Below are 13,473 nucleotides of genomic sequence, written 5' to 3'. Positions count from 1 at the left end.
AATTAATTGCACAAAAACCACACTTTTCCAAGAAAATTAATTATAAACTAGGCATGTAAAGAATCTCAAATGAATGTTAACGGTCAATACTAGTTTATTAGACTCGATAATCGTTGGAATATTCCGTTCCCTACATAGGTGCAAGATATGGCCTTCACAAGAAAATACTGGCAATAATTCTGTAACCTACGCATATGAAAAAGGAGATATCAATGGCCGATACTTTGTAGAACTCAACATTTAATAGAATTTTACGAAGTATAATTAATTACGCGTGGTACACATATGAAACTGAAATAAATATTATTCTAGAAATGTTCATATAGGTATTGGCACATAGGTTTTGCAGCAGTATCAAGTAAAGCAACATTTCTTTAACTGAAGTAGTGATATCCCCTTCAATGGATACGACAGAGAGTATGAATGTGAGTCGGCAAACGAGCTTAAGAGCAAACTCAAGAGACTTCCAGAGAGAGGGCAATCTAGGGAAATGTACACCTGAGAGTGCACGAGGACGTGAAAAAAGGAAAAGAGCGTAAATAGTGCATTTTTAATCCGGTGCTAGATGGGAAATTAGCGTGATACTGTGCCTTTTGTCCCTTCTAAAAAACGCGCGACATAAGCTGCAGTAAATTTTCAACAGTGTCGCTGCATTCACCAATTGGTAATTGGTTTAGTCACACTTTTCCTAGCTGTAAAAAATATAGTTTCATCAATTGAAGACGTGAGAACGCCTGAAAAAGTCATCTAGAACTAATGGAATATGCTTTAGTTTTGATTAATTTTCTACAAGAAGATTTTTCATTGCTATTCTGAAAATTTCTTCAATTAAGCATTTTTTAAACCATACAAATGTATTGCAGCTCAACCATCAAGCAGTAGCTCTGTAAAGGGCTGAGCATGCTAGCCAAATTTTACCAATATGACCTATCAAGAGCCAAAATCTCCAGCCATAATTAATCCGCATTTCACCTTCCTACCACTCATGATTTGGCATAATCACGCACCTTCACAAAGACTACGAGACTTCTTGAAGATGATTAACTCTGAACAGATAAGTCACAATAACATCCCCATAACTAGCCAATGCGCATAATTTAAGCCAAAATCCTAATCCAGCATGGCATGACACGCCGGGTCGCGACATTTTCTTAGAAGGCATAAGTACAGTAGTTCAAATAGTAAGCCTAAACTGGGGCAGTATATCTAACGATCAGTACTAATCGTGATCAGGACACAATGAGTAAGGAAATTCAAGAAAATGGGAAAAAAACTTATTTTCCCATCCATTATAAGTGACTTCAAAATCGCGCCCCACTTAAGAAAGCAGCAACTCATTCGCATAGCTTGGTTGAGCTCGCTCACTTGATTGGATAACATCACGCAATGAAAAAAAATTTAAAAACCCAGCGAGGGAGAGAAAACCATATTAACTTTTTCCCATAATTTGAAACAGCACGCTCCGCTTACTTTGCATATTGGACACGTATCGGTGGCTCTGCGAATAAGCCTACGCAGTCACTCATTTCCGCGGGGTATTTATTTCCTTCGACCACCGGCATCCTGCCGGCCGCGGAGCGAGCTCGCATCCCATTTATCCTGTTCACTCATTTTTTTTATTTTCTCTTACCTTCCTGATGGCCAAAGCTTACCCAACCTCTCTGCCCCTCTCTTTGCCCGCATTTGCGGAAACCACATTTCTGGAGTCGAGGCGAGGTTAGCGGGTGGGGGTAGGGGGTTGATTCACGACGCGCCGTCCGACATACGATATTCTCGCAATTTGCGAGAGAGCACCGGAGGATAAAGAAGTGCGACAAGAAAGTTGTTCGGGCGAGGGGAGGGATCGGGGAGGAATAGGAGGGATGGAGGTGGTGAGGTAATAATAGTGGGGAATGGGGAGGAAGTTAGGTGGTGTGAGGTATTTATGATATTACACTTTCGGCTGCGATATTAATGCTACCTACAGAGGATTGCGAGTGTCAAACTACATTCTTTTGCCGAGAAATATTTAGACCTGCACACGGAAATTACGTGACACTGGTGATGCTAATGGAGCTGGACAAATTAAAGCGTTACGATACGCCCTAATTAAAATTTATAAAATGATTTTTTAAAACAGGTCCGTACCAATTCCCTCTGACTGGAGGGTGAAATGACTTAAAATTCAACAACTGCCAATTAATAGCCCTTAAAGATATTTTTTGTATCATTTAGCAGCTATTCAGGATACTCGAATTCAAGATTCGGATACTCTTGAACATGACACATAAGTGTCTAAACAGGAATCGAGTAAAGATAAAAAGTGGGAAAGATATGCTTTCATGTCTTTCGATATTACTGTATATATATTACAACGTAACGCCGGAATAAATCCGATTTATTGGATGCTGAAGCTTTTAAACTTACCTTAAACAATAAAATAACAAGTTATTAACATAAATAAATAGAAAATAAGGTTGCATGCATGAAAAATATAATCTTAGAACTTTCATAGAGTACAGTAAACTTTTATATCTGCGACGTTATAATGCCACCAAAATGCTATCGTCCGATGATCATCGTCCATACCCAAAAAATCCATTCTTTCACTTATCAAAACCGCAGATACTTCATTGGACGTCCCTGCTACATAGAATAATTGCAAAGGAGAACTTTCATAGCTTAATATCACTTACTAAACAGTTTGAGAAAAGTAGGACTATAAATCCTCCGAAAATGCTTTAAATTGCTCGATTGTCTAAAAAAAATTCAAAACTTCCATTAAGTTTGATTTGAATTGAAGTAAATCTGAGTACGAGGTTTGAGATCACAAAATTTTTCGTAGCGCTACAAAAGTGTAACTCATCGTCAACGACCGGAATGCAATACGTCACGGGCATATCGTGAATTACATTCGAGGCAACGCCATGTGCCACTGGCCGGGAAGGCGAGAAGTGTAAAATATAAGGGAGACAGCCTTGAGTGGTTACATGGGAGCGAGGCCAGGATAAAAGGAGCACCACAGAATAAGCCATCGATTGATCGTTCGTTCCCTGAGTCGAAGCGGCAGACGGGGGAAGGGTGAAGGGAGAGAATATGGGTGGAGGGCGCTGCTGGTACGGCCGTAAGATTAACAATACGCGACTGTGGATCCTCACGTGAGAATACCGAACGTTTTCATTGCAGCAGTGCGAGCGCGGAGTGCCAGCGATGGGCAACTCACCAAAGGACTATATGCGAGGACACGAAGCTTACGTGGGATCCTACATACCTACCTACCTTGCGTCCTATTTCGCTTGAATGGCCGCTACAAGCTGCAAGGGAAGTGGGGAGCGGAGAGGAAGATTTCATGAATCGAGAAGAGGGGAATATGACCGGAAAATACTCCGTCTCCCGGCCCGCACGTATTGTGGATTACGTTCTATTTCATTTGTTTCCATTTTTATTCTAGGACGGCATCATAACGGGCACCTGAATACGAAACCGGTCGCAATCGTTCGCTCAGTGCAAATGAAAACGGTATCGGATTCAATCCCGGAGTAATCCGTGTAAAAGAGAGGCGAAATGCGAATGGCGCTGAAACACGTGTCGGCGACACACCAAGGAGATTCAATTGCTCAGTAGGCACTGTACGGTTTACGTCATAGTGATGAAGAAGACTAACATAAGTATCCCTTCGCTTCATGCAGGAGAAACGAAAAAACGCGCGATGAATGCAATATTAGAATCAAAAGGGTTTTGGGCAATAGCAAAGGAATTTCTTTTTTAAGTTTATGAGAAAAATTTCACTCGTAAATAATAAAAAAAATCGAGGAATATATTATTTACCTAATAAATTTGAGCATTATAACGGCACTCCAAGGTCGCTAGAATGCGAAAAAATGTTATACTAACCCACGTGTAAACAAGACTTTAGATTCCCTAAAATTAATATGCTTTTAACGCCAAACTTCATAAAATATGAATGGACATCAGATAAGTTCAAATAAATAAAATATGTGCATCCTTTTCATTTAACAACGTATCAAAATAAGTCTCACCATTGAGAAATGGGTTATGGATACAAGGTTGACCTCCGCAATGGTTTGCATAAACAGTCAAATCCGCATGGATATTATCAACTGTTATCATTAATCAAAAGGATGAAATATGGAGACAGAATCTTTCATTGAAAATGTCACGCAGAAGAAAAATTGATGACGGAGAACGAGAAAAATCGAAGAAAACTCATAAATACGGCTCTAATCCAGGATACTATTTTCACCATCTGTGGCACATGCCCATGTTTGGATTGGAAAAAAAATAAGCCGTATATCACTAGCAAGGAATCCAGGTCGGCTGTCAAATAATCGGGAACATCAACGTGATAAAGCAATCACCGCGGCGCACCGAATACCATTCGACCGATTTCCCACGGAACTCCTGTCGCGATAATTCAAGAATATCATCGAATTCTGAAGTGAAAGGTATCTGCTGAACACGCTACCGAATGATTTTAGAGGCAACTGTCGACGAGTCACTCAGTCTTCGTCGATTCCGGTCACGAAATAATGCGGAAAAAACGCTGCCCACGCACCACGAAGTAGAAAAATTTTGTCACCACGTGAAAACCACGTTGACTAGCCTAGTAAACTATCAAATAACAGCAAACTATATAAATTCCAGTAAATGCTTCCAGAATACCCTCCAAACTAATCGCTTAAATTAAAAAAAACACTAGCAAGCATGGATCGACGCACAATACTCAACTGTTTCATGAAACCACACTTAATTCTTTCGATTCATCATAATCCTTAAGGACCGAAAAGTGGGAATTACAGAATATAACATTTTTTGATAGTAACTAGTGAACAGTATAGACTCAAAATTGGAAAACAGAGAGTTTAGCGTTGAGGAAGTTACGTTGCTCTTTGGTAAACACCTGATTCGCCAGCGCAGTAATGTTCTACTTCATTTATTAATGCATAGCAAAATTCTAAGGTAACAGCCCCTTGCAGCTGAGAGGATTGTATTCCTAATCATTGCCGTCCAGGCAGGATATGAACCAGCGACCTTCGGGTTAGTAAACAAGGAATTTGCCACATTTATAGCAATATCTGAATTAAAAATGAACGTTTACGTATTCTTTCAAGGCACATTTACTCACACTTTTAGCAAGAAATGAACATAGTAGTAAAGAGTTTAAACAAAAGTCGCCATGTTTGCACTGTTTCGCGAACGCAGGGCATGACATCGGTAATGACGCGTGAAGATAAGATGAGAGTTGTAATACTCTTTAGTAGGGACACTCATCCTGCCAAAATCTGTCAGAAAAAGCGGCAACAGGGATGAAGGTAACGCGGGAAAAGACAAAGTTATACCGAGCGGTAAATAAAGGAAAAGGTAACTGTTAAGTGAATTGATAAAATGAAAAAAAGGTCAGCCACCGCTTCCATGTATACCTAATTAATCCGGCGGTTAATTTACGCAGCAATTAAATGAATTTAAATACGCAGCAGTGAATTTCAACCAATTTCTCCCATTAAATTAGCAGCTCTAGGAGGAGATACACTTGAAGGCCACCCTTGAGATGGCAGGGGCCTGATGCTCCTCCCTCATGTCAGCCCCTTCCGGGTGGAATGGTACGGGCTCAAGGTGGAGGGGGGATTGATGGAGGGACTCAAGAGAGGAGAGAAATCCGATTGGCATGCTGAGGCGGAGGGAGCTAAGGGGGGGAGGGAGAAAGCGTCGTCGGCACTCACCTCCGGTCGTCTGTCCGGGCGGCGCCCCGCGAGGAGGGCCCGTCGGCGCGGCGCCGGTCGGCAGCGGCGTGTTGCCCGGGTGCAGGTGGAGGGGGGGCGGCGGATCTCCGGGCGGCTGCGGCAGGTATCCGTCCTCGCTGCTGCTGTAGCCGGAGCCGAAGCTGCTGCCCGAGTGTCGGAAGGCGTCCGGAACGGAGGGCGGCGCGACCTTCTTGACGACGGCCGGCTTAGGCGGTCGGCTCATGCCGCCCACTGCAAAGGAAAACACAAACGCCGGATAAAAAGGAGGTCAATCTCGGGGTGTGTGTGAGAGAGTGTGCGACAAGTGTGTGTGTGTGGGTTAGTCTGTGTGTCCCACTACGCATGCGCCTCGGACTTCCCCTCCCCCCCCCCCCAACCCTTTTCCCCTCGAGCACATCCCCTTTATCCGCCGACGAGGAATCCATTAAGACTTGGTGGAGACTGTCGCAGGTCGGCCACCACCACCACTCCAGAGGAGAAATCCACCTCTAGAAAAACCCCGTTCCGAAAAATCCTTTCCACTCTTACTCCAGATCCCTGCCTTTGCTCTTAAATGGGGTACTGCCCCTTCCCAGCGTCCCGAACAGGAATACGACTCGGATTACTTCGGCTGGAGTAATTTTTTGAAGACCTTCCGCCTAAATACGAGCAAGAAGATGAAGATTTGAAACTATAGAGCGCGAGTACAGACCGTGGCATTATTTAGGTGGGCTAAGTAATGACTTAAATAATTTTTAACTATTAATTTATGAAAGGAAATGAGGGCGAAGATTATGTCATCTCGCAGGAAAATGGATTTTTCTACCGGTTTACACTCACTCACTTATCAGGCACAAATTTATCGGTTTTTCCTGAGTTGTGAATTACACCTGATTCTGAGAATGCCCGTGTGAGTCAAAACTGGTCGCAAACATTTTTTAAGTGGAACGACGAATTTTCAAATTTAAGGAATTAATTAAAAACGAATTAATAAATGTTAATAAAATTTTATCAAGTTCACTTGACAAAATCAATTAAATTTTAAAATAACTCTCAAATAATAAACAACCGTTCTGATAAGAATCGTGTATCAAAGAATGATGTAAAAACTATAAAATATAGGCCCAATACCTAGTTTGCGCAATCGAGTGGTACGGGAGCTACATTGGAGTGATTAAGAAACAGAGTCAATTCAGAATATCCAGGCTAGTGGTGTGAGTGGTATAAAGCGGTACACGTAAAAGGGAAAAAAACATTATAGAAATAGGGAAAAACTACATTTGTTCTCCAACCTGAGTAGTTGGAATGGTTGTAACCTGACGAATACATATTATAGAGTCGCAGGTTAGGAGAAGACAGGCATTAGCCCTCAAAAAAAATTTTATTTCAACATTGAATAAAGATGAATGAATTGAATATTATGAATGAAGATTACGGCTCATTTGATACTAATGCCTCCCGCTACATAAATAACTTGTATCAGTCGACGATTTGGCATGGAGTATTAATAATGGCACATTCTTCGGTAGGTAGATTGAAGAACTAAAGATAATAAATAACTAAATTTTCAAATAGTTCCCCTCCGTTCTCTTCGCTCAAAATTGACGCTTGGTTTTTCTCGCACTGAACTTGCTTGTTTCTTGGTTCACGGTTTCAGAGGCACGGATTTATAAGTCTCCGAAGGGATTCGATTACCACCTACCCTACGAGGTCAGCTTTAAAGCGACACATGTAAGAAATTCATTTTTGTTTTTCGTTCGGCCTTCAAACTTTTTTCAAGATAATCGATGGCTACTTCATCAACTACCAGAGATAAACTGAAAGAACTAAGGAAATTACGGCCAAGAATTACTTGTAATATTTTCTAAGATTCAAGGTTTCATAACGAATACCCAAAGTTGACGTCCAATATGAACTCTCTCACCAATCAACTTCATCAACTCTTTATAAACTTATAAAATGGGAACGAGTTTCCAAGGAAAACAATTTAGTCCATTACGGAGCTGAGAAATGAAAAGACTGGAAGCCTATTTTGCACTGAATATTTACTACTAAATCATACATGAAGGTACAGAAAATTTTTAAACTAAAAAAGGCTTTTGTTTAAATTAAATAAAATTACTGCGATAAAATTCTACGTGGCTATTTCTTCGGGGAACAAAGGCGGATAAAAAAATGGTGGGTTCACATTCATCAAGAATCCAATTTCCCACGTTACTTCGCTCGCTATGGCTATAGAAAGCTTTTAAATAAGAACATATTGAAGGATGAGAACTTATAATCCACATTCATACCAAGAAATTAATACATTTGGAAGCCTCAAGGAATATTGATAATTCTCGATACTAGTTGTTTGTCAAAATAAATATATTCTGTTTGATGAAAAATAGAATCATGGTCCATTTTCAATAATTGCATTTTTAACTGTCTTCATATTTTAAATGTATTAAGCTTTTCTCGCTTAATTGATAGCTACAAAAGGCTCAAGTCAACTTTTTTCCGGAGAGATGTCATGGAACAACATATCGAATGATAAACAAAGATATTATACTGACCCCTAATTTTATTTTAACAGCTTACTACACGTGTTTCGATTGCTTCACAATTATCATCAGCCACAATATTATAATACATGTAGTAAGCTGTTAAAATAAAATAAGTGGGCAGTGCGATACCCTTTTTTATAATACTAGACACTAGTTAATACGAATTTAGTCGTTACTACTCCTTAAGTCGCTTCTAGGCAAAGATTATTCGTCTTCAGCGCGAATAAAATGGAGAATATTGTAAACAAACGTAAGAGAAGTACGTTTTAGGAGCAATAATTAGAAAAAATACATCCCTTAATTAATTTTCAAAGACAAAAATGCACGAGAAAAGATCGAGACTGAGACAAGACTACAGAAAATTACATTGATATAATGCTTAGCTATGAACCGGTGAAACACATCAATCAATAATAGCCAAGCTTCTGTACTCGGATCAGAGAGTAAGCAGACGCCCCTCTTCCGTTCTTCTGGATGGAAAACCCTTCAAAAGCCTCTACCACCCCCTGATTGAAACGATTTCCAACTCTCCCACCACTTTTCCAACACCACCACGCCCACCCCTCCCTCGCCCTGATAACAATTCCTTTAACTCCTCATCTCACCCCCTTTCCCTACCACATAGGGTTGTCTAGTTTTTCCTTACAATCTGCTATAGACCAAAACTCTTCCTCCTCCTCCTTTTAGCGCTATCCCAAGCGAGGCCAACCCTTCCACGTCCCTATCTCTCGGGCGCACGCAATTTTCGTCGTGTGGATGAGAAGTGGGGGATATGATGGCGGTTCACGGACTCCGAATTCAATTTCACAACGTAACACGGAATAATATCGAGAGAGTAGCGGCAGTGGTGGCGTCGGCTTCCCTCGCTTTCCCTCTCGACGCCTAATCTCCCCTCCACCCGGCCAGATCGACTCCTCCTTCGCACTCTCTCTCTCTCTCCCACGAGGACGTTCGGGACTATGTGCGTGTATCTTCTTGGGAAAACAAACGACTTAGCGCCACCATCTCTTCCCGGCTCATGCGACCCTGAATCATGAAGGACGAAAGGAAAATTAACATCGGCCTCAAGTGCGTTTTTGGTTTATGAAGGGTCGAAGCCGGATTAAGAGTAGGAGCTATCCAAATAAGAGAACTCGCTCTTAAAACCCGCCATAATTATAGTACATAATTGTAATATTGTTCTGACACTCCATTTTAATCTAACTACAAGCCCAATAAGTATGGAGTGAAATAAGTTTATTTTATTTAACTGAGTGGATAATTAAATTATCAGCTTATACCACAGTCGTAATTAAAATGGCCCGAATGAAACGATCTCAATCACTGCAACAACAATTTTAAGGCATCGAAATATGTACATGCGTAAGGGTAGGCTCATTTAAAAATATTTTTTAGCTATCAAAAAACCTTTGACTATCAAAGTAATTTCATTCAAATGATAAAACTTAGATGGAGATAGAAAGATCGAGCATTATTCTTATTCCATTATTCTTTTATATAAACAAATGTTCTCCAACATTATTCCTCTAATTTGATTAATAAAGATTATATACCATCTCATACAAACATTTTCTGATTCCAAATAAACAAATTAAAATTTCACAATCCCAAACCATTTTTCAAGGCAATTTACTCAAAAACACAGCTAAAATCCACCCCATTACCAAAATTCAAAATCACCCAGATGATGGGTAATCAAACACTCAAACCGAAATATTTAAGGTTACCATCGTCACGTTCTGTTTAAAAGTATAAAACTTAAATAATAACATCTTACACACAATAATACCTATGTAATATTGTATGAATGTATGAATTATATGAATACCTCAACTTCAATTCATTTATACAAACGAATCATGTTAAAACTAGAAAATGCGTCTCCACAACCCTGGGGCCCACTGTCTCCAAGAGTCTATTAGCTTTCTCCATACTTCTACCCCAACAAACCCTTTCACCGCCAGGTTATTTCAAGAGCCATAACAATCAAAACATTTTTCTCAATAGGCTCCCAAAAACCCACCTACCTTTCGACTTAGCCATGACCACTTCCTCCCATCTTGCATTCCCTCAACACATCCGATTGAAATCCTTGTGCCCACCCCTCCACCTTAAACACACACGTACATTCACCAACCAGCACCCTAATCCACCTATTCATTTCTATTTCTTCCATCATCTCCTTTTTTATTCCACTCATTGGCCGCCCAATTGGGGAGTGGACCATTTCCCTTCTCGCCCGGTCGGACGCGATTATTTCTAGGAACTGGCTATAGGGCGGTCAGACTCCAAAGGAACACGTGGGGGGGGGGAGCAGAGTCTCCTTGGGGGAGAGTTAGGCGAGTGGGATGAGACGGATACAAGCGAAAAGACGGCGAACGCATAGACCAGCGAACCCTAAAACCCTCTCCCCATCCCACACCTTTTCCCTTTCGATGGGATTATCCCGGCAAATTTAATAAAGGGAAACGTCGCACGGCCTACATCTCACCCTTGCTCCTCTTACCCTGACCCTCTACCCCTCCCCGTCCCTTCAGATCCTCCATGTTTTGGGAAGCGTGTGGACATTTCCTTGTTCTTGTCCTCAAGGAAGTCATCTCCTCTCCCTCCCCGTTTCCTCTCTTCATTGGCCACTCCCCGACACATATTTCTCTCCTGTCTTCGCCTCTCCCCCAAATGTCCGTTGAGCACACAAAAGGACATCTCCTCCGATATTTACTCCCAGCAATAGCCAATAACACGAATTCCGGTTCTTCATCCCCAAGTTATATAGACATATTTAAAGATAGAATAAGATGTTGAGGACTGGGCTAAAGAATAGGCTTTGCCATATCAGGTACGTACCCATGCTTCAGTAGAAGAGGTAAGAATGTACGTATTCCTTAATGGAACAGTTACTACTAACACGTTGAAACTAAACGACTTTCTGAAATAACATAAATGCATGACAAAAATGTTACTGTAAATATCTCTGCTATAGATAGAAATTTCTCAAGAAAATATGAGAAAGTACCCATATTTGCAAGACAAAGGCATGTGTCTATTCCAAAAAAATATTTTCACTACCACGGGAAAAAAGTTTCATTCCCATTACTTCAATTTCAAAAATGTATATAACTACACAAATTTCACAATTTAATTCACACGAAGTCTCATCGAAAGGGTACTTGAAAACAATGCAATTAATTATGAAAAAGGCAATAAATAAACATTTCAACGTTATAGGCACATCTCAGGAAGAGAGAAAATTGTTGATTTCACTGTTGTTATTTTCCTCCATTTGAAAACTGAATGATTAAGTCTGATTGGTTAAGCGTGTGAGATAAATGGCAATCATAAAATCTGAGAAATTGAATAGGGATGTGAAATTATTATCAAAATCTTAAACCTATAAGAGATTATTAAAGTTTGTCATACGGCAAAAACCTCCAACCCAGAGGAGGGGCACCGAGGATCGATTTGTTTGGAAGTAAATCATTTTGCATACATGACAGGATAGACAGCGAGGAAACATCTAGCGCATGGGATCACTCACACGACAGATACTCGCACGAAGCGAGATAAAAACAACGGGATGCTGTATGAGCCACGTTTAACTCTCTCGTTGCATGTGAATGGGAGGAAAATGCCGAGTGGGGGAGGTGCACGCGAGATTCGACTGTGGCACCCCTTCGTCTTGGAGGACAATATGCAGACGAGGGACGGAAGACAGAGAGCCGTCAGCCGTCTGGAGGTCGACTGAATTTTAAGACATTTTATCCTCGAGAGAGAGAGAAAAAAAAAGAACAGAAACTATTGCAATTTCTCAAGAGAGCGAACGTGCTACGCTTTGTAATCTCGGTAATACACTGGCAAACAGATAAGAACCATCAATTTGAAACACGAAGTCCAAGCGACTAGCGCGAACTATGCATTAAACGTGCACTTGCATAACATCAGTAGGGAAAATACGCAAGGGAATCCGTAAAAATAAATTCAAGCCGCTACCTTAAACAGGAGAGTAAAAATCTACCTGAATCTAGAAACTTCCTTGCAGACGAAGAATATTTTTAAGAGCTTATCTCTATGCACATACATTGAACTGGGAGCGATATTCACGGTAAACACAGCCAGAGACTGGGAACAATAAAACCCGCCAGACGCCTTTTTCAAAGCTCACTCTCAGGGACGACCTATACGTCACGAGTTTTTAATTCAGCGACGACATTTGGAGGAGGGGGCGGAGAGAAGGCGGGATCGAGAAGAGACGAAGTGAAACTATGGAAATGCGTCGCTTGGAAGAGAGCAAACATTCAACGACATTACTCCGAACAGGAGAGGTAACGAGAACAGGGAGGGGGTAGAGTTTCTGAAAAGAAGGAAGAGGAGGGGGGTCACCCAGGCATTCGCAACAATGCATCACATCAAGGGGTGACACGGCTCACAATTCCTTGCGATCATCTCCCTTGGCACTTAAACGGCTACCTACGATTATTATTATTACTAATAAAGTATTCCACAATTAAGGTAGGTTTGCATGTAGTAAGTAAGAAGTATTCCGGCAGTATTCCCTCCCTTTATGGACTTGCCTCTTCAATTCACTGTAAGGCCTACTACCATACATTCTATCTAAAAATCCTATTATCTTCCTACCTCTCTAGTTCACTCAACATTCTAACACTGTTTTCAACATCCCCTCCCCGCTAAGCACTCGTTCCATCTATACCTTCTGTCTACTCCGTGTCTCTACAAGTTGCCTCTCCGTGAAACTTTAAGATAATGTACGAATTTGTGTTGGTATTTTATTGGAAAGCACTGGTAGTTGTAAATGAATTAAATGCAATAACTCTTCATATTTTAAAAGTTTTAGTAGTACCGTATTTTAACTTCACACACATAAGGATTGTTAACAAATACAGATCAATAAACAATCTTGGTAACCAACCAACAGAGACAAAACACAACTGAAAATTACAAATGTCAACACCCCCCCGTAATTGAAGATGTGCTGAAACAGCTCTTTAGCATTTCCATCAAATGAATTACAAATTTTTTAAAATTATTTTTAAACCATGCCTAAACCTCTCATACATTTTTCATGTTTTATACGATTTAAGCCCTTGGTAAGTATGTCAGCTGTCATTTCCTCAGTGGAGAGAAAATCTACGTTTATATTACCGTTTTCTACTTGTTCTCTAACAAAATGGTATTTCACATCTACATGCTTC

The 13,473-nt window shown here is 40.7% G+C and overlaps 1 protein-coding gene across 1 annotated transcript in view; it reads right to left on the bottom strand.

The window, feature by feature from the left end:
* LOC124172067 overlaps positions 1-13,473 on the bottom strand; it is a 547,471-nt gene that overhangs the window by 221,607 nt on the left and 312,391 nt on the right. Inside the window, exon 2 of the mRNA XM_046551477.1 lies at positions 5,721-5,972. Within this exon, the coding sequence (XP_046407433.1) occupies positions 5,721-5,972 (252 nt within the window). The remainder of the gene's footprint in view (positions 1-5,720; positions 5,973-13,473) is intronic.

Source organism: Ischnura elegans, chromosome 1, assembly GCF_921293095.1.
Source record: "Ischnura elegans chromosome 1, ioIscEleg1.1, whole genome shotgun sequence".
NCBI classification, from domain to species: Eukaryota; Metazoa; Arthropoda; class Insecta; order Odonata; family Coenagrionidae; genus Ischnura; species Ischnura elegans.
This window is presented reverse-complemented; position numbering and strand designations above follow the sequence as displayed.